At 41.3% G+C, this 24381-nt stretch overlaps 1 protein-coding gene across 2 annotated transcripts in view; it reads right to left on the reverse strand.

Moving 5' to 3' along the window:
• Window positions 1–23464: 23464 nt before the first annotated feature.
• The window catches only part of LOC102225617 (cadherin-4-like), a 301946-nt gene continuing 301029 nt past the window's right edge, over window positions 23465–24381 (reverse strand). For both annotated transcript variants that reach the window (XM_023325117.1, XM_005800636.3), the window contains exon 17: window positions 23465–24256. In XM_023325117.1, the coding sequence (XP_023180885.1) occupies window positions 24050–24256 (207 nt within the window). In that variant the 3' untranslated portion in view covers window positions 23465–24049. The remainder of the gene's footprint in view (window positions 24257–24381) is intronic.

Here is a 24381-nt window from a genome sequence, read left to right on the forward strand (position 1 = left end):
TACAAATAAAAATCTGAAACGTGTTTTGTGAATTTATATCCAGGCCCCTAAGAGAACCACTCTAGTCTTTTGGGTTTACGTTTCCAGCCGGTTTGGACAGATTTTTTTCTCTGTTCTTTGTACTACATGTCAGAGCAGATGGAGACTGCAACTACAACGTCCAAAAATCTGAACTTGGACTAGGCCAGGAGACCTCAAATTGAGTCCTTTAACTTCAGAAGTCTAGCTGCTTCAACACACTCTTCCGTGTACGTCTTATAAAATAAATATGCTTCCACCACAGCTCACCGCAGTTGTCGTGAGGAGCGGCCATTTCGAAATGCGAAGTCGGCCTTTCAAGTCGTAACTGGGGGTAGTCGCATTCCAGTTGATGTTTCCGACTGGGAATTTGGAATTTCCCACTTTCGACGACAAAAGGAACGCGCCACAAGACCTTGAGGTCTACTTAAACTCCTCCACCTGGGGCAGGAAATCGTCCCACTGTGGTCGTGACGTGACAAAAACAGGGAAACGTTCAATATCTGAGGTTGTGTCAGGAACGACAGTGTCTACACCGGGTCTGAGAGCTCCTCTGGAAAAGTTCAGGCAAAAGTCGCCGCCTCGGCCGCGAGACGGGCGTCAGCGTTTGTTCAAACCTGTGGCCGGACTTTAGTCTCGGCAAGAAACTTTTTACGAAATCGTTTCCTCCTCCTGTTAGTTGGATAGATTCAGAAGTTGCTGCCGGAGCAGAATTTGAATGAGTGAGATAAGGAGAAAGAAAAAGAGAAAATGCAGCACAATGGCCCTTATGGCTGTAGATAACAAATGCATCTCCGTTTCCCTCCCCTTCTTCTTATTTTTAGACGCTCTGCAAAGGGAAGAAAGGAGAAGAAGACCGTCATGAAGAATGGTTCCCACTGGAGATATGAAACCCAATTTATTCATGCTTCTTTAGCTCGGCGGAGACTGACAACAGAGTGATGTGGCACATCTGTTAATCTTTCTAAATGAGCAACTTGTCAGATCTTTGCTACGGCCCCTGCACTAAATAATTTACTGCACTTCAGTTTTTACTCCGTTTTTCGTCAACTGTGAGAAGCCCAAATTATTGCTACTGTGTCATGCCTCCCTTCGTACGGCGCCACGCTCATTAAAACGCCGCCTTTTGGGAAAAAGACAAACAGAAACACCAGGAAAGAAAACTTTTCATTTCACAATTGAAGCCATCATTCATGTTCGTGACATAAAAGGGAATCATTTATATGTGATAGCTGCTTCAGAGTGACAGTATTTCCTATTAGGGGCTCGGCGAGCTTCAGAGCAAATTATTCATCGGGATCAGAGGAGTGCTTTTATTGCTTGTTGCAGATTTTACTATGAGAGACGACGAGTTTCAGAAATAAAGAAATCATTAGTTATTTCTACATCATGTTAAAGAATAAAGACAATAATCCATCAATGCATTTTTAACACTGAAATAATCAATGTAGAATTTTTTAGTGGCCATCACAGCGTTAACAAAGACTATAGTGAAAAAATGTAATGCAGGGGTCTCAAACTCGCGGCCCGCGGGCCAACTGCGGCCCTCGGGACGATAGTTTGTGGCCCCCGCCTTAATATGAAAGTTTAATGTTAGTGCGGCCCGCGAGTTTGATATAATTGGCAATTTTCAGTGTTGTGTGCGGAGCTGAACGAACTTACCAATCACGGTGGAGTATATTGCTCTTGGGGGCGGGACATCGGCCAGGCCTATTTGCATTTTCTATTTGTCATTATTTGCATGCCGTACATGCGCAATTTCCGCGGCCGCTCCCGCTTCACGTGCTTCAGCATCCAGTCTAGACCCGGAAGTTGCTGATCAGTGTAACGTAACTAAGGTTAGGCGCTGTAACGCTTGGGTTGTGTTTAAGGGAGGAGAGGAGGCGGCAGATTCGTCAGGACGGTCAAAAACTCATAACCACACTGGTACTGGGAATTCCCCAGTGTTGTCCTTTAATAAACTCTCTTCACCAACCTTACAAAGCCGGTTGAACGGCTGCTATATTATCAGACATGAAAATTGAGCAGCGTCCAAACAACCCGTAACATTACTAAAAAGTTAGGGAGCTAACATGTCCGTCTATCACGTTTTTCCCACGCTCTCTACAGAGAAGCCGTGGCGCATACTTCTGACATCATTAGCAATACTAGAGTATCTTAAAGAGACACTACACAAGTACGGCTGTTACAGCGCCTGACTACGGCCAAATATGGTAATAGGCAATCAGAAAGGTTCGGCTGAGGAGACCGTGTGTGTGAATGTGGCCCAGACTCTACCTCCAGCGGCCCCCGGGTAAATTGAGTTTGAGACCCCTGATGTAATGGGTAAGTTCGAATTTGTAATCTGCTGGAACATGTGTCCATGAAATAGTCCAATAAATGCTCAAAATATTTGTGAAAATACTAAATTCTGTTCATCTGTTCAGCTTTAGTAAATTGTTAATATATTTGTTTAGCAGTTTTTTCATCATGATTCAAGATGCAAAAATGTTGCTAATTTTTCATAATTAGCAAAATTTTTTCATCTTGGGAATCATAATTAAATGTTTCAAGGGAATCATTTAAGTATTTCCGGCAACTCACTTTAATTTCCATAAACCAGTTAGTCTGCAATTAACAGAGAACATCATGAAAGGATAAATTGTTTTAGCTCCGACTGTTAATACAGTCTCTTTAAGTTAATACACTTAAAGAGACATAAGGAGATTTTTATATTTTCTCAGGAATAGTACTTATTAAAAGGCAAACAAATCAACATGAAACTAAAAATATCTAAGAATTTGATTTAAAAAAAACAGCCACTAAATCAAGTCTGCTATTCCTAAATATTAATTAACGCAAAATAACCTACTTATCAGTGCAAGATTAATAATAGTAAAAAAAAGCATTCAAATTACATTGTTTAAAGCTGGTTTACCTAAAAGTTTCCAGAAATTATTTATTCTGTAGACGTGGCCTGAGATGCCAGTAAATGTGGAAATGGTAATTTTGCTATGTTTTTCTCAACCACATTTTATCCCACCAGACTAATCTAGTCAAATTAAAGGATGGATAATTTTATTGAGATAAATGATAAATATCTCTTCAAGCTTTCCAAACATGTGCCAATACCCGTGGAGGGAACTGTAAAAGATTCAGTAAAATGAGCGGACTTTGAGAGCAACCAGCTAGCAGGGAACCTGACACATACACTAAGGCTGTCAATACTGCTTTAGTTAGCTTTAGCATTTAGCTAGTTTTAGTTTTTACATCCATTTTTTTTCACTCTTCATGGAGCTTGTTTATGTAGGTCAACATGCTAGTGCTAGCCTCGATGCTAGCATTGGTATTTCAGCTAGGGGTAACTTTTTTGCTAATTTTAGCTTTTACATTGTTTTTTCACACTGCATGGGGGTATTTTACTGTAGGTCAACATGCAAGTGATAGCCTATATGCTAGCGGACATTAGTATGTTATTTAGTTTCTAGATAAGAAACTAGTTTTAGTTTCTTATCTCATTTTTAGCTTTTACATCTGTCACACTGCAGGAAGTATGATCCTGGTCAACATGCTAATGCTAGTCTAGATGCTAGCATTGGTATTTTAGCTAGCGTTACCTTTTTAGCTAATTTTAGTTTTTACTTAGTTTTGTTTTCACACTGCATGGGGTATGCACTGTAGGTCAACTTGCTAGCAATAGCTTATATGCTAGCTCACATTAGAAAGTCAGTTAGTTTTAGCTTCTTGGCTCATTTTATCTTACAGTTTAGCATTGAAAGCAGTGTTTCTAATAGTCTTTGACTGAAAGTTTTCACTCGTCTTCAACAGTTGTATAGGTGTTTTGTTGACTTTTGCTTTTTCGTCTGCTGCTTCTGCTCGTTTCCTACATTTTTGCACGTCTTCTGCAGTTGACTTCAAATCTTTCTGCAATTCTCACCCGGAAATTCAGCTCACAGCATTCACACTGCATTTTCCAAGACCATTTTTAGAAGAAGGATCAAAATGAAAATTTTTCAGTTACCTCCATAAGGAACAACTCGTGACAAAAGAAGCCTGACAAAATGAGACCTTTCTCACCAGTCCTTGCTTGTTCATCTTGAGATTCTTTCACTCTTTTGAAGCTCTTGCGTTTTTCATTTTCTTGATATAATAATTTTAATATTCCATCGAGTGTGTCTTTGCTGGTCTGCTGAGCAGGAAGAAGACGTATCCATCAGCAGAGCTGCGTCTGACATCTATCATCAAAGGTCTGCCTGGCAAACACACACGCACACACACACACACCCCAACACACGCATCTGCATCTGCTTGGTATGCCAACTGGGTGAACATTCACATCATCCTACCTGCACTGTTGTTTTTGATTAGCATATAATGCATCAATTACTTCACTTTCACTAAACAAAAGCCACCACAAGTTTTTGTTACCAAGGCAACAGTGGAGAGCGCTGGCGGCTGGAGCAAATGGGTTTGGCAGGAAAAGTTGCGTTCTGACGGCGGGAGCCAAATGTGGGGCAACAGCCATTGTCCGTCAGATCCGATCCCAACGTGTGGACGGTGACGGCGAAGTGAGCGGCTCAGCTCTGCAAAAAGAGCAAACAAAACGCAAACGCTGTCGCTCAGCGAGTGGAGACAGCCTCTCGACGAGAGCGAGAAATACGAAATCTCTCCACACCGTACACACCTAAAGCGCAAACAGACAGACTCACAATCACACTAGCAGTCAACTTAGGTATCATCTTGACATTTGCGCAATTTAAAATGTCAGAGAGTTTATTGCAGTACATCAGACCCACTTCATCAGTTCAGTAAAGAATATGAGTCGCAGGCTGTTTATTCCCCACAGCTTTCCTCACATAAGGACAAGCTGTATATAATTACTCCCCAGAAATGCTTCCCATATATTTCAAAATGTCACAGGATCTAATTATGATATTTGTGTGGAGAAAAGAATAAAAGGGATGTAAAGTTATGGGCATGTTTGAATAAACTTGCTTCAGGATACAGGTCCAACAAGTTACTGTGGTCGGACCTTCTGGTTCGGCTCATTCTTATGATATTCACACCCATAAATTAAGCTTTTATGATCCAACTTATTATTCATCTAGGTTTTCCATATCCAGATTATACGAGTAATCTTAAAAGTTATATTTACATTTTGAATGTTATTTTTTCACATTCAGTTTTGTATTGGGGTGTAACATATTTACATATATTCAGCTCTCCAAAAATCTTACTTTGTTTGCAGTTGTTATAAACTGCTACATATTTGTTTTTAGGCTGTGCAAAGACAATTTTTTTTCTAATATTTAACATTTGTACATGTGCTATGGAAGTATTCTTTCTGTTGCGAATTGATTCAAAACATCGATACTGAGACGGTATCGGATCCATACTAGCATGGCAGTAAGATCGATACGATATCTTCAGATTCGCTCTTGAAATTTTACTTTTTGTATTGCAGTTTCCCAACTCTACCTCAGGGTAGAAGGCGACATCTTGGCTCAGTAACGTTACTTTTTCTTATAGTACTTATTTTCCCAGTATTAGGGTCATGCTAAGAAAATAATAATGATAGAAAATACAAGGATAAAGTCATAGAAAAATGAAATACATAATATTACAACTTTATTCTCGTGCGACTTTATTCATGACTTAATATAGTATGGCCCTAATATTCTGTTGTAATGACTTCAGAAAATACCTTTAATTTGATTGAGCAATTATACAACTTCAAAGGCATTTCCAGGCAAACAGTTCATACTGAAATAATTTATTTTAGGAAGAACTTTTGGTAAATATTAAATGGATAAAGCCAAACCTTGAAGTTTTTGGTGGAGTGGAAGAGATTATCTGGTTCTTGCACGATAGTTTAAAAAGTTGAACAGATTAATGATGTGACATGCTCATGCTGTGAGGCGTGTTTAATTCTTTACATCTGCATAGAGGAGCTGTTGAATGTAGCGTATCGTTAGCTTACACACTAGACTATTGTCAACTCCATATATTTCCCTCATTCCTCCGGGAAACATATGGAGCCTGCCTGATAAGTAAAGGGAATCCCAGTGTTAGCTGCATTTATCTGGAACTGAGTAATAACATTTTCGCTATTACTTCTGCTTCACTGTTTTCTTTTTCGTTTCGTTTGATCAGATTTCCTGTGTATTTTAAAGAAGACCATTTATTTCTCTTGTCATTTCCCCTTCTGTGAATCTTCTGTTTGTTTATGCGATGAACTAAGCGGTCAAGGACAAGAGAGCACCAGAGAAAGTCTGAAAAGGGGATTTTATTTCTAAAAAAAAAAAAAAAGCAACAGTACAAATACTGTAAGTATGAGACGAAGCTCGAACTCGAGCAGGTCCAGGCACGCGTTGGTAACGGTCAGCGATCGATTAAAATCGTAATGAAGTCAGACAAAACATAAAGCAGAAAACAGCTTTCATGACTCAACGCCTACAAAACGGTCACCTCATCTCCCAAAATTACTGCAAATGACTCACAGCGTGCCAACCTGAGCCGGCCTGGTCCATCAGCAGGCGTTGGTCGCCGGGGGAGGCGGGTCATTTTCCTGAGGTTATCAGCAAACCGTGACTACAGGATCACAGCTCTCTTCATCGCTCCTTGTCAAATCTCTGTATAAATATAAATCTTCATGTCGTTTTAAAATGACTGCTGCTGTAGGAGCTGCTCTACATGTTGTCTTGATCACAGGAAGCCTCTGGGCTAAACTCTCATGGGGATCTTGAGCACGTGCTCTGCTGTTTTCTGTATCCGTTTTGAATTTTTGTTCCTTTTTATTAAAGCCTGTGTACTAACTAATATTCTACAACCAAAACTACAAAAAAAGAAACAAATGGAACGTATTGAAAATAGGTGCTTACTAGAGAGATCAGGCCTTTAAGCCATTGTGTATCCATTCATATTATTTACAGGTAGGTATTTTTTATTAGTATAGAGATGGGGAAAAAATGTTCAAATCCTTCAGAAAGCTGAATTTGACTGCACATTTTTTGACCTTCTGTAAAATTTGTGAAGGAAGTTTGTTGAAATTTGTTGAAACATATAATTTGTTTCTTGAATGGGTTGTCCGGACATAATTCAGATGATTTAATGGCATAAATTTGCTCCATTAAACAATTCACATTCTAAGGAGCAGAGATTTTGGTTTCATCCTGCTATTTGTGCTTTCGGGTTAAGACGCATTAATGTAGTAAAAATGTCATAAATCCACATTTTTCTAACTTTTCCATTTCAAGTTGTTTTCACTAGTCAGGATAGACAGATATTTTCCACAGTCGAGAAAAACTGGGGGGGGGGGCTGTGAAAGACGGAGAGCTCAAGACTGCTAAAAGTGAAGAGAGACGGTGTTACATACAGAACACTGCCGTCAATGCATAACACATTGGGCATACAAGGCTGAAATATCTATTGCAAAGTCTTCAGCTTGAATCTGAGTTCACAAGGAGCGGACTGAGAAGGAGGAGGTCAGGAGAAATGAGAACAGTAGTTTGAAGACCTGATAGAAGACCGGCCTCCGTCCCAGGGATTTAAAAGTACTCTGTTGTGAGTCTGTTCTACCTACAATTGACACTAGTGGCGCATGATGATCGCTGGTGACAGAAGTGGTGAACATAAAACCTAAAAACTGGCCAGCATTTAGATAGACGTAGTCTCTGCTCTGGTTCTGACCAGCTCTCCTTGTCCCACCATTTTCACCAGTCTCACCCGCTTTCTAGTATAGAGACCTGCTGGGCCAGTAAAAGTTCTCCTTCAGTTATTTTCTGTGCAGCCACTAGAGGGCCACACCCTGTGTTGGTACGAACTGTGAATGCTTTACGCAGGCTTTGTACACAAAAGACCTAAACCCTTAACATCTGTAGAACCACCTGTAGTTCACTGTAAGCATCCCCTGGGTGTGCGTGCGTGTGTGTGTGTACGTGTGTGTGAAGCGCAGCAACAATCAATCGGCTCAGAACGAAACCACACGCACGCAGCCTGCTTACCAGTCTGTCCGACTCTTTGTTGAGTCATCTTGTTTAAGGCTGTCCCCATTATCAGCCCCTGCACAGTGCACTGGCAACAGCTGTCACATCAGCTGCTAACATTCGCCATAATAAACCATTTGCTGGAAATGATTAGGCCCATTCTTCCACTGGGAAAGCAGGCTGATGGTTTAATGATTGGGAGCATCTTTTTTCTTTTGTGTGTGTGTGTGTGTGTGTGTGTGTCTGTGCCGTCCATTAAAAAGGAACGCTACACAGCTCACAAAAAAGATTCCCGTTATTTTGACATCTCAGATTTTGTCACCACAAGCCTAAAAATATACATTACAGGGTTTTTTTCTTTGTTTGGATAAACCAAAACTATAAGTGGTGCTCAATTGAGAAGCGGAACAAGGGTTCAGGGTTTTCATTCCTGTTTGGAATTACAATTATGATATGTGGTGCACAATTCTACTGACATGCACTAAAACAAAGTCTTTCTGACATATTTTCTACCAGCTTAGCAACATCTAGAAACATAAATTTCAAGATTTCCACAGATTTTTTAGGGTTTAGATGGTAACTTTGACTGGGCCATTCTAGCGCATGAATATATACTGCTCAAAAAAATAAAGGGAACACTTTAAGTGTTAAACACCTGTTTAAGTGTTCCCTTTACTTTTTTGAGCAGTGTACTTTCATCTATCAACTCTTAACAGGTTAACTCTTTAGTTCCCTCCTCCATTCCATCAACTCTGACCATCTTTCTTGTCTTTGCTTAGGAAAAGCCTCCCCACAGTATAATGCTACCGCCACCATGTTTCACTGTGGGGAAAGGTGTTGTACTACCACAGCGCATTAGGGCCACTGTAGATAGAAAAAGAAGAGAGAGTAAATTTCTGAGACAGATCTCAGAAATTCTGAGTTTAAACTCAGAAATGTTCTAGCAAAAGAACTCAGAAATTTCTGAGTGCTTTCTAGAAAATTTCTCAGCCTGATTTCAGATTTTCTGAGTTAAAAAATGTTGAGAATGTGCAAGGAAAAAACTGAGAAATTCAGAGATTGATCTCACTAATTTTCCTTGAGAAAAATTTCAGAAATTATTCTGAAATTTTCTCAGATATTGAATCTTTTTTTGTCCTACATACAATTACCCTAATACGCCGTCATAATTGAATATACATCTTATCTAATCAGAACATTTTTTTCTTAGAGATGCAACATGCAGTTGAGAGTATTTTTAATTACCACTCTTCCGTAATTTCAGGTTTATCTCAGCATGTAAGTTGCTCTGATAGCTGTGGGTCTCTGGTGATTAACCTGCCCGAAAAATAAAAGTAAAATCTTGCCAAATCACTAAAATAACGTATTTTAGTTTAAAATAACTAAAATACGTTACAATTTGTGGGCGTTAAACATCAATGTGGAGCTTTTCTTTTCCTTCAGGAAAAATATATCCGGTAGCCACTAGATGGCAATATTTCATTCCCTTTATAAGGTTTAACTGTTGCTGACAAAGTCGTTCTCTTAAACATTAGGTTATAATGGCGTTCACCGTTCAACACTTATATTTCCCTTTACTCATTAAGCACCCAGTCTGCTCGGTGACCCTGTATCATCGACTTCGCTGTGAATAATCAATCAATCAATCAATCAATCAATCAAAAAAAAAAAAAAAGCCCAGAAGAAGAAAGCCAAACCGGGGTCTCTTTCTGGTTGTGTGGGAACCAGGGCGTCTATGTTCGACGGCAGCGGGGACTCAGGTAAGGCCTCGGCCCTTGTGTCTCGGCCCAATCCAATATTTTTCCTGGTAATCCCCCCTTCCGCTCCTCAGCCCTGCTGCTCTTTTCCGAGTTAAGTCCACATAAGCTCCCACTTGAGTGCCAGAGGCAGAGCGGCGCCAGGGATGGTGCGGTTGCCTAGCGACGCCTCAGTCGCTGCACCTGAGGGTGTTGGGTAAACACCGCGAGCCTGCCAAAGGGAAAAGGAAGCGAGTGACATCACCAGCCCGACACCCTCGCCTCCTCCCTCCGTGACATTCATCGCAAAGGGCTTTTATTTAGCGTCTTACACTCAGTGTCGCTGTTTCTGCTTTCACCCCGGGGTGAGATCATTAATGAGTCTCATGCAAGTTCAAATGTGTGCACGTGCGTGCGTGCGTGTGTGTGTTCTTCTCAGTTGTCACTTATGTCAGATTCCAAGATGGGATTTGACTGATGTGATAGTTCCTCTCAGTGGGGCGTTTCTGCTGCACTTCCACGATAAGCCTCTAATCTAAAACAATCTTCTTTTGTTTACTCTCACAGAGAAGCTCATCGCGGTTTGCACTTTAACTCTGATTACGGCACGATCCCTATAGCTTTGTAAATACTAAAACTCAGATCATATTTTAGTGCGATGTTATCTTTGGAAGCCGGTGAATTAAACAAAAAAATCCATTTGCACTCGCGTCGCATTCATGCTGTGAGACAAATGCATTGGTAGTCGCTAAATTGTTTTATTCCTTTCAACACCTCCTTGCCTAATGTTGATTAAGCCAGGGGCTTATGAATAAAAAATCTGCTGGAAGGAGTTCCGAGGAGGGAATATGATTGAGGTGAACTGATGTGGCACAATGTGATTCAGTCGGCATGCTTTATCTTCCATTTGGATGCACAAATCCAGCAGCCCGGAACCACTTTTATTCCCCAAACGAAATTAAATGAAATCATTTGGAGCCCACCGACAGGAATTAAACCCCGAAACATAAAACCGAGCAACAGTTCATTAGCTCCCGCGTCCTCACCACTCTGTCTCTTGTTCCGTTTCTGGCCTCTGGCCCACCCGGGTTAATGTCGACTTCAGGACTCTTTTGTTACGAGGCCGACCGGAGCTCACCGCTCTGGCCAGGAGATGCTATAATAAGGCCGGTGTTTATGACTGGCTGCTGGAATGGGGTTTGGGAGCGTCGCTGAACCTGTGAGGTATTGATGCTGGGGTTAATAGCCTGTTGGCCTCTTTAATGGAGCTGATTCAGGCCAAGCAGCACACAGTTTCGGGCCCAGAGGACGAAAACGTCTCCTCTTTCAAAGTCATCTGTCGAGCGATGCGGGTCAGACTCCAAAAATGCGCTGTGCCCCCAGCAGACTGAACGTACTGTGCTCTGTTGTTTGCATTTCACATGATTCCTGCTAAAAACGTTACATATTAAGTGGACAACGTAAACAACGGAAAGTATAACTGCTTAATGGACAGAAAATGATACACAGTTTTCAAAGTTTTTTACAAACAAAAATTTGAAAACAACGGGCAGCATTGGCATTTAGCCCTTCAACATACACTGCAGTAGCTAATGTCTGTGTCCTGATTGTATCATGACTATCTGCATTTCTCTTATAGATGTGCGCAAAACTTTGTCAACGTTCTGCTAATGTAAAAAAACACAGCAATTTCACAATTGAGAAGGAACGCACTTAAAATCTGACACGAATAAGTTTGTTCACGTGATTAAGTCATTAAAATAATGTGGCGCCATCGTCATCCAACTACTTCCTGTCGTCTTGTTCTTCGTGGTTTGCGCCAGAGGCAACAGACGGTTGTTGATCACGTGACTCTTTGGATGTGAAATAAAGTGGTTCAATTGCAGTTTTGCGAAATAAACCAATTTCGATACGACCAAAAACAACACCTCATCCTAGCGCCAAAACTTATCAAAAGATGAATTTTTCTTTTATCTTTTTAAATTGACATGCCTCCATTGAGCAAATTTTACTTTTTAAATGTCAAATTGCACACTTATATGGTCAAAGGAAGCACAGATAATGTTGTGGCTACTTTTGCATTTCTGTCTGTTGTTTCTTGTCTTCTCTGGCTACAAAACAAATTCCCTCTTGGGAAAAATAAAATTGATCTTGACTTAAAAAAAAGATAGATTTTTTTGTCTAATCTGGCCCTCAAACACCTTCTTCTAAATGTTTCCTGTGTCTCCCACATGCTTTATGGCCAACTGCAAATGGAAATTCCTGTTTGCTTTCCCCCTAACAATAGCTTTCTTCCTGCCAATTTCCCCATAATGGACAGATTTATGGAATACACAACGAAAAGCTATCCTGTTAAACGATTCTCTCACTTGAACTCTGGATCTCTCCAGGTCCAACCAGAGCTACCATGGCACTTCGTGGCTGCTCCTTCTTGCCTGGTCTTTCTGTTTTGCTGCACGGTCACAAAAAATCCCAATAAAGCACAATGAATAAAGCGGTCAAAAAAGTTCAAGAGATGTGAGTACTTTTAAAAAGGTCACTAGCTGGCCTCTTTTTTTGTCTGAATGTGAATGATCGCTGCTACTCAGATTAGACGGCTGATCCTCCTGGGTTATAGACAGAGGGACAGACGAGAATGGAAGCTCGATTGTACCTTCAACACCATTAAAGAAGCTCTCCTATGCAAAGAAATAATCTCTTAGCATTAATTGAATATGTGCAGCACTTTTCCCAGCAGGAGGGGAGTTATGCTAGGCCAACATGCTTGTGCTTGCTGTATAGAAGAAAGAGAGTATCCAGGGAAAACCCCCAAATGGACAGGAAGAACATTAGCTTGTCCCCTTGTTCTGCTTCGTACAGAGGATCTGGACTTTGGGCTTTTGAGAAGCAATTGCTTGCTTGAGGCGTAAACCCTGTTGAAGGTTTACATTCTACTCAATCGTTAACATTTGCCTGTGGGGTGACGTATGTAATGCGCCAGCTTAATGCTATGAAGCTTACCGTAAATTGCCCTGCTCTGTAAACAACCATGTTAATTCAATATTTGGTAACGTGGCCGACTCGGACTGGACGGCTTTGTTCACTTCCTCTGTTGCCGTTGCTAAAACTACAGGCAGACTACAATTCTAAAACAGCAAAGAAAATCGACGTCATCGCTCACAATTTCTCCTTCTGTTCGCTGACTGGCCTGGTTGAATTTCTACTGGAAGAATCCTTGTTAATGGGAGAAAGCCCAGACTGAGAACTGAATGGAGATTAGAATCGAGTGGAGCTGCATAGGAGAGCAATGGCCAAGATAGGAGAAGATGCTAACTCAACACAAAAGTTTGCATGTTCAAGAATCAAGGATCTCTTTAAACCTTCAAAGATCGGTGCCACTGTGAAGTCTGGATGTTACTTCTAAAAAACACAACATACCTTCAGAAGGTACTCTAAAGGTTCTAGATACACTTTAGAATATGTTTCAAGTAAAAATGTCATGAATCTCATTCGGTTATGACAAACAGGTAAACAGTTTCTAATACTTACAATGAGATCCACTGATGCATTCGAAATGGAATGAAAACACCGTTCATTTTCTGTGCCCCTTTCTGTGGTGTGTGTTCAGGTTGCAGAGTTGATCCTGCCGATCTTCAACAGTCTACTGATGAGAGGCGGGACAGGAAAAAAAAATTGCTACACACAAAGTCAAACATAGAAAGAATCTCAAATTAACCCAAACCCGCTTGTTAGGGATTGTTAGCGAAAACTGGAGAACCTGTCAACAAAAACAAACAAACAAAAAATCCCACACATAATGGGAGAACATACAAACTCAACTCAGAACGGTCCTAAGAGAAAACCTCTGATTTCTGCAACAAAAGCGCTAACTGCTCAGTGGGAATGTTATTACAAATATTTCCAGTCATGAAAATGTAATGTCAGAGTCCACCTTTCTTTCTGGCACATTTTTCACTTCAGCAGATATGTAAAAAATAAAAAATAAAAATTCACAATAAAAGCACAACTGGGCCCAAAACTCAAAACTGATACAAAAAATGCTGCATATTGTATCCATGTAAGCCGATGATATAGTTTATGAATAACATGCAGACTGCTTTATGGAGAAATTTGGAGCAAAGTCTGTTGCATTTATGTTTTGGTGCCAGTGGCAATCGTCTCTCAGTGGGTTTATATGTAAAGGCGTTTTTGATTTATTTCATGTTGCAGACATAGGGGCTCCATGCATCTTTAATGCAAAAACACTATGTGAAGAAGTCTATTGCACAGCATTTCAAATCATCTGATTAATTATGCATAACTCACCGACGTATATCAAGACTGGAGTTTTGCCTTCTAGACAGTTCTGCACAGTGAGCGAATGCTGTTGTAGAACTCATACATTGTGAGGTCGACTAAAGTCCGATTGGTATGGGACCAATTATTATCACTAACTTGTTGATAATTGATTTTTCTTCTCATAAAAACAAACCACAAATGCTTAGAAAGGATATTTGAGGAATGTGTCTGCCAAATAGGCGTCTACCTTGTAAAAACTTTTAAAAAAGGCAGGCGGTATTGTGTATTTTCCAGGCACAAAAATCATATTACCTTCAGTTGTTGCATATCAGACATTACTTAAAAGAAAACTGACGTTGCAAATTATTGCACTTGGACCGCATAAAGACCTCCTAAAGAGGTCGCTGTCTCTTTAAGAAGCTCCTGGTCTTTCCGACCCTCCGCGCTCAGGAAGCCGTCACAACATTTCTTCCTTTAACATCGTTTTTACCAGTTTTTTTTCTTTAGTATCGTTTGTTTTTAACGTCCTCAGAAAACTGTGTATCGTTTTACTTCCACTCCAAAAATATCCACCATTCGTCACACGAAACCGCAGTGAAATACATAATAAAAAATAATAATACATTTTATTTGTAGACACCTTGTATAATTTGACATCAAAAACAAACACAAAATTGAAATGTATAGTGAAAATGTGTAAAAAAAAAAAACAAAAAAAAACAAGATTTAAAAAGACGACACGATCGCAATCAAAGAGCGTAAGCTACTTGAAACGGATGGGTTTCGGGTTTGGACTTGAAGTGCGCCAAAGAGTCGACGTCACGGAGATCAGGTGGGCGTTCAGCCGCTCTGCTCCCCATAGTAACAAGACGGACAGGGGGAAGAGTGAGATGACCAGAAGAAGAGGATCTGAGGGTTTGGATCGGTGTAGCAATGTGAAGGAGGTCCAAAAGATACGGGGGGACGAGGAGGTTGTGAACCGATTTGAAAGTGTGAGATGGGAAGCCAATGGAGCTGTTGGAGAACAGGTTTGATGATACGAGCGGCTGAATTTTCAACTGATTGTAATTTATGGAGAGCTTTTCTGTGGCGGACCAAAGAGAAGACAATTACAGTAACCTAAACTAGAAGTGACCAGACTGTGGACCAGAACAGCAGTGAGAGAAGGACGGAGACGCTGAATATTTCGGAGATGAAACTGACCGAGTGACATTATTGATATGGGAGGCAAAGGAAGAGGGTGACATCCAGACTCTTAACCTGAGGGGAGGGAAAAATGGAGGAGTTATTAAGTTTATTTAGTGTTGATTTAGTACCAATTAAGAGAAGTTCAGTTTTATTCCAATTTACATTGAACGTTGCGGTTTTTAAAAGTATTTTCAATAGCCTAACCTGATGTTTTGGGGGGAGCAGATTATCTCCACTGCGTCCACATCATAAATAACTCGTCAGGCGGCAGATACTTTCTCCGGGAGGAACATGAAATCCATTCTGGTGCTTTGATCTCATTGCAGACAGACTCCTGAAATATAGCAGAAGAAAGCTGAGAACGGTGTCAGCAAAAAAAAAAACACACACACAAAAAAAACACTCAGCCAGCAGAGCCTGTTCTTCTGTGGAATAACAACATAAACACTAAAACCACCAGCGGTTGATCACGCAGCCGGCGTCCCGGCCAACATCACCACTGTGGTGTTTTTCAAATTGAACTGGTCTCTGGACCAGCCCAGGAGACTCCGGAGAGGAAATGGAGAAAGAAAGAAAAAGCCAGGACATGTTTGAAGAGAACTTTATTTACAACACAGAAGGCTCAGGCTGCAAGCCAGCAGCAAAACTCCTTTCTCAAGAAGAAGGGCGGAGAGGAGGGGGGTTTATGAGGGGTAACTGGAGCTTCCTCTCCTCCGCCACCAGGAAAAAGAAATTTCACCTAAGCCCATCAAAGAGCCCGTCCTTGAACTTAATATTCTTTTCTGCTGACAGCTTGCGACTGAGATGACTTCTTCCCGGTTTGATTATAATTTCAGACCTTCCCACCTCCGCTGGCGCTCCTATTAACACAGGTCCACAATCCTGCGCAAGAGTTCATTATTTTACAACCATAAAGGTTAAGTTAGGTTTATTAGTCGTTAGCCGGACACTCGGGGAATTAAATCACCTCTCATTAAGAACTTCGGAGTTTTTCTTCTTCTTCTTCTTTTATTGAGTCCTTGCTCACACCTGCTTTTTTTTTTTAAATTTGTTTTTTTCATCGCTCAGGTTTCTAATTTTTTTCCCCCTGAGAAAAAAAGTGAGCAGAGAAAATATCTCTCCTCTCCCTTCCCCTCCAGGTGAGCTTTTCCTCCAAAGCACTCTCTAAATGTTATGCATTGCTCCCGCTGCGCTCGGTTTTCCTTCCCTCTGTTGACCCCTCTCCCCCGTCCCACTAATCACCTCTCCACACGGCCTACCTGCACCACGCCACACAGCCTCATTTTTCTCCCTCTCTCTCCTGCCCGTCTTCCTGCCTTCCCTCTCCGGGCGTCTCATTAAAGGCGCTCTATCTAATGAGATTACGCCGTGGGGATTAATGGTGTGGCTAATTGATAGACACACAGCCGGAGAGGATTAAATCCCCTCTAAGTCCCCAGCGGGCCTTTTTTTTTTTTTTCTTTTTTTGCGGGGCGTTTCGGCTGACTAATTGAAATCACAAGGAACGGACACAAACACACTTGCTGACCTGCGGTGCTCCGCCGCAGAGGGCCTCACTCCCTCGGCGACGGTAAAGGCGCCCATGAAAAAAGGTGAGCTGTTCCAAAACGAAGACGGTATAAAAACAAACAAACAAAGGAGTCACACATTAAGAGCATAATTTGCTCCCACCTCTAACTAACTACGTCATTTTACCACGGGAAAAGAAATAGTGCACGTGCAAAAAGGAAGTGGTGATGTCATAAAACGAATAGGAGAGGAAAACATGGTGAGATTCAATTTTTAAGTTGGTAAACCTTTTTTGTGTTAACACCTTTAAAGTAAGTTCATGTTTTAATTGAAGTAGCATACTCTCATACTTTTAAGCTGTTTGTTTTCTATTGGCCCTTTGCACGTGACGTCACTCACTTCGAAACTCGGCCCGCTCCGCCATGACGGACGTGAAAAAAACAACATATCAATTATCGCATTATGGCGAAGGTACACATGTAACCATCAGTAATCATGGAAACAAGACAGCACTGTCATGTAGCCTAGCATGTACGGGGAGAAAAAACTGTTAGCATCTCGTCTGTTGTTCCTTCTTAAGGCTGCTCCGGTTTAAGGGGAGACGCTGTTTATGACATAGTGACATAAATCATGTGGGGTGAATTCAGGTAAAGTGGGTAATTTTATCAACACGTCAGGAGGGAGGAGGTACGGGTCAGTTTCTAAGCTAGCTATTTCAAGCTTCTGTAAATACCGCCGTCTATGAGCCACAACCAGGTGTGTTACGCTCAAAAACAAATTAGTTTGACTAGAAGAAGTAAATGCCATGAATAAACTTACAAGAATAACTTGGGAAAACAACTTGCGTTGCTCAGATCAATACTCCCGACCCTCACTTCCCACCTCCATCATGGTGCCTCGAACAATTAAGTGATGTAGTTGCAAAGGGTCAATACAAGGGCCGTTGTAAAAGAATACTTTAGTAATCGAGTACATTGTAAACCCTATGGAATATTTTTACGATTATCTGAGGAATTGTCTCTCTCTCTTAGACTTGGACTGACTTTATTGTCATTTTGCATGCACAGGGTGTATACAGAACGAAATTTCGTTGCATACGGCTCAGGACAGTGTTTTGAGCTTCCAATGTTGTGAGGTTACTCCAGAATAAAATAAAATACAGTATAAAATATGAATATAAATATAAATATAAAATATAAAGTGCAGGAGTTATTTAGCTCTGTACATGTGCAAGGTATAAAGTGGAGACCAGTTTTTGAGTGCAGTCCAGTTAAGAGTTCAGCAGTCTGATGGCAAGTGGGAAAAAGCTGTTTCAGAACCTGGTGGACCTGCACCGGATGCTGCGGAACCTCTTTCCAGAGGGCAGCAGGGAGAACAGTCCATGGTGGGGGTGTGAGGGGTCACTGACGATGTTTCGGCCTCGGGACACGTAGCGCTGGGATGAAATGTCCTGAATGGAGGGAAGGGGGCCCTTCTTCCTCCTTCTCTCTGTGCCATTCCTACCGTTTGCTCCAAAACAGTGACGACGCGATTCCAACGCCACAAAAGCTGTTGTAGTTCAACCATCGCACCGCAAACTTCAACAATCCTTATTTCTCTCCCAAACCGGCAAACAATTCAACACCACGCTGCTAGCACTTCACAACAACTCATAGGCAGAAGTAAGAGCGCTGCCCACCACAAATCATCATCCGGCCAGAACTGGTGCGCTACATAATAATACATAATTTAACGAAGCTTCGAGTCAGATCAATTTTCCTCGATGAATTTTAATAATGGAGGTACTCAAATCATTCGAGGAATCGTTTCAGCTCTAGTCAATACTACCATGTATGTAAGAATGTCAAAATATAGTATTTTGCATTGGCCTTAATATGAGACTTTGAAGCAGATTTGGTGGGTCGTTAAGTCCTGTCTCATTTTTACAGTGCACTATATTGCCAAAAGTGATTGCTTGTCTGAGTTTTCGCACATCCAGTGAGACTGCATTCTAAATCCATAATATGATAAAGTCCCACCCTCTGCAGCCATTGGAGTTTGAAGATTTCAGGGAAGACTTTCTACAAAGCTAAGGAGTGTTTGTGGCAACTTTTGTGCATTCTGTGACAGATTTGGGACGAGAAGGCCTGACTCCCAATCACCACTCTTACAACAAAAGCGTTCTGCCAGGTCGAGTTCATGGTTCTGCATAAATCAGTCAAGTTCTTCCTCACCAGACTCGCTCCATCTACATGGGAATATATACCTGGAGACTACATGAAGTTTGGAGGTCAGTAACTACTGACTCTGCAGAAAGTAGGTGACCTCTGTGTAGCTGAGCATCTGCCGTCTCTCCCTCTGTTATTTTATCTCACCTACCACATTGTATCTGAGCTGCTCTCATTCCCAATCTCTTCAAGTCTGTTGTAAATGCACTTACAGTTAACTCTAGATAGAATAAGTAGTAAAGGGAAATTCACGGTTGAAACTAGTCCACTTTGGAATTCTGATATCCTGAGAGCGACCCGTTCTGGTCTGCATGCCTGGTTGTCGGATTACATACACTTGTAATGGAAGTAATTGAAACACCTGAATTTAATGAATTGGATGGGTGAGGAAATACTTTTGATCCATCATTATTTTTTTATATTTAAGTGTCAACTGAATGTGTAGGAATGAGTTTTTTATTTTTTTGCAGAATCATTCAGAAAATAGGTTATGCTGTCAGTTTCACTTTCAGTTTTAAGCACCAAACATTTTTTGAGACCTGTTGTCTGCAGAGTTTTTTACCCAAATCTGTAGCTTCTGGCTTACCTGGTGATGAAATTACACATGCTGCAATGTTAAATGGAATAGAAGTTGGAGGAAGTTTACTTAGGGCAGGGAATCTTCCTGTCATTGCGATGCAAGGCAGGGATGCATTAATGTGAGTGGAAGGATTTATTCTCTACATTTTTGGGTTGATCAGAGTTTCTACCGAACGTCTTAATAGGAATCGATGACATTCTGCATGCCTGGGGTAGAAATATGGCAAGATAGTGTCATGAGATGTAGTAGCTGGAGACAAAAATACAGTCAGGAGGGACAAAAAATTAACCAAAAGGAAAACCTACTGTATGTTGTCCAGCCCAACAGTTCTTACAAATCTGTGGAGTGGCAAGAAAAAAAAAGGTGGAAAAAAACCCAGAGTAAAACATCAGCAGGCTACAGAGGATTCTGACAAATGATTGAAAAGAATCAGGTGAATAACTGAGGAGGAGGGATTACTGGGATAAGGAACAGGTGTGTGTGATTACACCGATGCATAACATCTAGGATGGGAACAGTGGCGACTGAAGGAGGGTGATGACATGAACAAGCACTGAGAATAACGTCTAAACAAAATAAGCTCAGTGCTAAACAAGTAAAGACAAAAATCACAACGGCTAAACAGCAGAATGTGCTAAAACATAAAATAAACTCCTTGAACAATGTTCATGTCCCAACAACTCCACTCTGTGGATTGTTCTGGCAAGAAATGAAGAATAGCTGCGTGGAAAGGCACTTCGGGACCAGTAATAATTATGGTGGAGGATGTGAGATGCGTCGGGTCTGCTTCTCTATCAGAGACCGAGGAGGCCGCCCGCCGTGGCTGGACAACAGAGGGTGTGGAATAGTTTGAGGGACATCAAATGTATGTTAATAAGTAAAACAGGATATAAAATATCTGCTCCGCTTGTCTTTAAACTGGACAGTTTTCAATGTTTTCCGGCGACACTAATGTCCTGCTAGCAATAGTTAGAAATAGTTTCAGCTCAGAGCTAGATGAAGCTAAAGCTTCACATATTCTGCGATAATAAAGCTCCGTTTGTCTTGTGACGCATTAACAGTCAAAACCTTTGCAGACCGACTTACTCAGCTGCAGCAGACTGATGGGAAATCCATCCATGCCAGCAAGACACATGCTTGGTTTGTGAGACTAGTCAGATCAACTCCCGGGATCAAAACCATGGAAACGTCCGTCAACATCTCTGATTTTCATGAAGACGCTAGTGGAAGACAAAATAATAAAATGTCTTCCAAGTTGGAGAAATTCAAAAAGCATGCAATTGTCTACGATGGGGTTGTGCCACCGTCGATCTTGTTAAGAACATTTATTTCATAATTTTCCCTGTCCGCCACATTAAAGTTTGGATTTTTTCTCGTTTTGTGCGTGAGAGAGAGATTATGCTACTGCCATAAAAGATTACTTTTCCACATCTTTACCAGAGGTGCCAATGATGTTTCCGGAGCTGCAAGAGGAGATGGATTCAAAAAAAAAAAAAAAAAAAAAAACTGCATCCAAACACGATCGTATAGGCTCGTAGAAATTCAAAGCTTTGAGCAACACTCTGTGAGAAATGACCAGCGTTGAATAAACAAGGCCATTATACATAATTCAGCATCAACCCTGAAGGTGATGCGTGGAGGGAATATTCAAAAAGAAAAAAAAAAGATGGCACATTTTCAAAACATGTGTTGTTTATTTCCTGAAGCGCACATCCAGTATCGAGATGAATAAATAAAAGAACTCCAGTACCTTGAATAATATAATATCAGCAGGCATGGCTAATGAGTCGTCCCAAGGCAAGAAGCCGACCGAGGGAACGCGTCTGTCAGAGGCAGACGATAGGGCATGTTTCATATAGAAAAGATGTGAAATGGAAAAAAGTTAGCAGAACTGAAGCAGAAAATTTAAAGAGCAAGCATTTTGAGAGAAGTCGTATTTTAACAGAAGATCCACTTTTTTTTTCTTTTTCTTTTTTACAAATGAACGGGCCACCAAAGCTTGCCAAGGAGCTTAAGACGGAGAGCAGCAACCTTTACAGCAGGGAATATAAGTATTGTTTGACTTTCTTCTCAGGAAAGATTTTTAACAATCAGCATACTGGCATGAGAGTAACGCAAGTAATCCACAAAAATCAAGACAAAGAAGTCAAAAATAGTTCGTTGTACACGATTCATGGAATTTGTCCGTACGCAATAAAACAGCCTCTGTTGGTTCAGACTGCTTTAAGTCGCTGTCTGTGTAGAGAAAATAGTAGCATGCTCAGGTGAGATTTTGACACGTCTTCAAATTATTTTCAAGCATCTCCTTTGCTCTCATCTGCACATTTTTTACCAGAGATTTTTAACTGGATTTAAAGCTGACTTGTCCAGTCAACAAAGTAGCTGGAGAATTTTCTCTGAAACCCATTAAGCATTTTCATGGTTGTGTGTTTAGGATCATGGTCCTGTTAAAAAAAAAAAAAATCCACCCACGTTCCATTTTCAGATGATCAAATTCCACATGTTGAAAGATGACATGATGTTTCCACCCCAAAACTTCGCTGTTTTTGTGGTGCGTTTGGTGCAAACATAGTGCCATTCCTCCTCCAAATGTGTCATGGTGGCATCCAAAAACTTTGACTAGGCTATGTTTTAGGGGTTTTCACAATTGTTCTGCAGCAAACATAAAACATGATTTTCCTTCTTCAGCGGAGTCTTGTGCATTGCACGTGGAGAGAGACCATTTTATTTAAATCCATTACTTATCGTTTTTGAGAATAACTTGACCTGCTAATTCCAAGTCTTTTTAAATGTAATTTGTTTTGTGAGAAGAGGATATGGTCCTGACTAGTTTAAAAAGAAAAATGATGTTCCTCTCACGTAAACGCCCCCAACATTGCTGACAAGAACATTTATAAGTTCAGAAATAAGTTTGTAAACCAAACCAATTAGTATTTTTACCACATGGAGGTTGTGAAGATCTTCTGTGATACCATGGTGATAAAAAAAACAACCTTTTCATCAATTAGGACTAAATCAGCTAACACAAATATTTGAATCGATAAAGAGCAGAGTTTCTGTGTAAAAACTGAAATTTGTTTTGATTTCTTTGCATGCTTTTGGATTACGTGGATAAATACCAACGTCTGGAATGAATTAGTGTGATAGGCCCGTTCTGCGTCTATCTCCTGACAAAACGCTGACCAGTATCAATACTTATTTTCCCTGCTATACGTCATTGATACTTGAAAAATACGTATTTTACAGTATTTTTTTTATTTTCTCAGTGTCTTTATACAGAGTATATTCATATAGTTTCTGCTGACTATTTTCACATTCTCACCACAGAGTAACAAGTGCTTTGAGTAAAACATCTGAAGAAAAAAAAAAAACTAAACAAAAACAAATTAAAAATCATGCACCTTTTAATAGCTTTGTCGGCCTAAACAAAAAACAAACAAACAAACAAAAAAAGGATAAACAGGAATGTTCAAGGCGACCAAAAGAATCTTCTTCAGGCGTCTTCGTTCCGAGTCATTTGAGTTCCCCTCGATCAACGTTTTTCGGACTAATCGTATCATGCCTACGTTAAGCTTTACACCGTGGAGTTAGCAACACAAAACCATACAAGGGGCAGGCAAGCGTCTCAACACAAAGGCTCCTTAAAACCTCATGAGTCCACAGAAGAAAGGCAAGCATTCTCCAATAAATTATAAAACCCCCAACATGTATAAAAAAAATGTTGACACTGGGTTGACAAGGGTTTTGGGGGTTAAGGGAGGATGCTAGTGGACTGAGCAGGTTCTTGGAGAAGAGGGTGGTCCAACCCTCCCTCGACAACTCTTTAACTCGATGGGGTTGCGTCCTCCCTCTCCTGGGACAGGCTGCCGGGGCTGTTTGCATGTCTGCGATTGGGCGAGGGCAAAAAAAACGAGACGGGCAGGGCTGGTCTGAGGATGACGGGGGAAACGACAGGGCGCGTCGCCCCCGTTGTACTGCACGAACAGCAACCAATCCTGAGATAGCAGGAGTCTGATACAAAAACACACCACAAAAGGCACTTTATAAAATGACAGTGCTTCTGTTCTAAGGAAATTCAAGTTGACAAAGAGTTAAAGAGAGGGTCGGTGAGCGCCTCCTTCCCCCTCTTTCCCTCCCAAATAAAAACATTCTCTTCAGTGTGAGACTAAAGCCGGAGATAGTTTTGTTTTCAACAATCAATCAAAACACAAAATTCACTACTCGTGTGTCTCGCGGCCCGCCTTGATTCGTCCCCGGAGGAATCCAGGTCCAGCGTGGCGAGAGAACGGGAACAAAAAAAAAGAAAAAGGAGAAAAACTGAAAATGTCACACTACAAACTCGGCACTAAAAACCATAAAGCCAGAATACAGTTGCATTGCAGCGGAGTTCACGTCTGCGGGCTCGGCCGACTACTGCAGCCCGTGGAAAAGGGTCCGTTCCTCTCAGGTCTCTACCGTGGTCTCTTCGTGTTGTCGGGTGCTTTACATCCTCTCTCGACCGTTCCTGCCTCTCCAGACCCCTGCCACAGCCCGCCCCCCCGCCACCCCTGCGCCGCCCGCGCCCCGCTCTCAGTCGTCCGCTCCTCCCCCGTAGAGATCTGCCAGCTTCTTGAAGCGCGGACCCCAGTCGTTGAGGTAGTCGTAGTCCTGGTCTCCTGAGCTGGTGGAGTTGAGCGAGCTGACGGAGCCGGCGGTCGAACCGCTACCCTCATAGTCGAACACCAGCAGGGAGTCGTACGGTGGGGCGGTGGGGTCGTTGTCTGCAGCCCTCAGACCCTGAAGCCGTAAAGAGAGAAGAAGGAAATTGCTTAAGTGAGGCCAGAGCTCGCATAAGCAATTTGTGCTTAGTTTTGCTATGAACACAAAACTAAATCATTAGGAGCCTTTCTGGAATGACAAAA

This window comes from Xiphophorus maculatus, chromosome 20, assembly GCF_002775205.1.
Source record: "Xiphophorus maculatus strain JP 163 A chromosome 20, X_maculatus-5.0-male, whole genome shotgun sequence".
Lineage (NCBI taxonomy): Eukaryota > Metazoa > Chordata > Actinopteri > Cyprinodontiformes > Poeciliidae > Xiphophorus > Xiphophorus maculatus.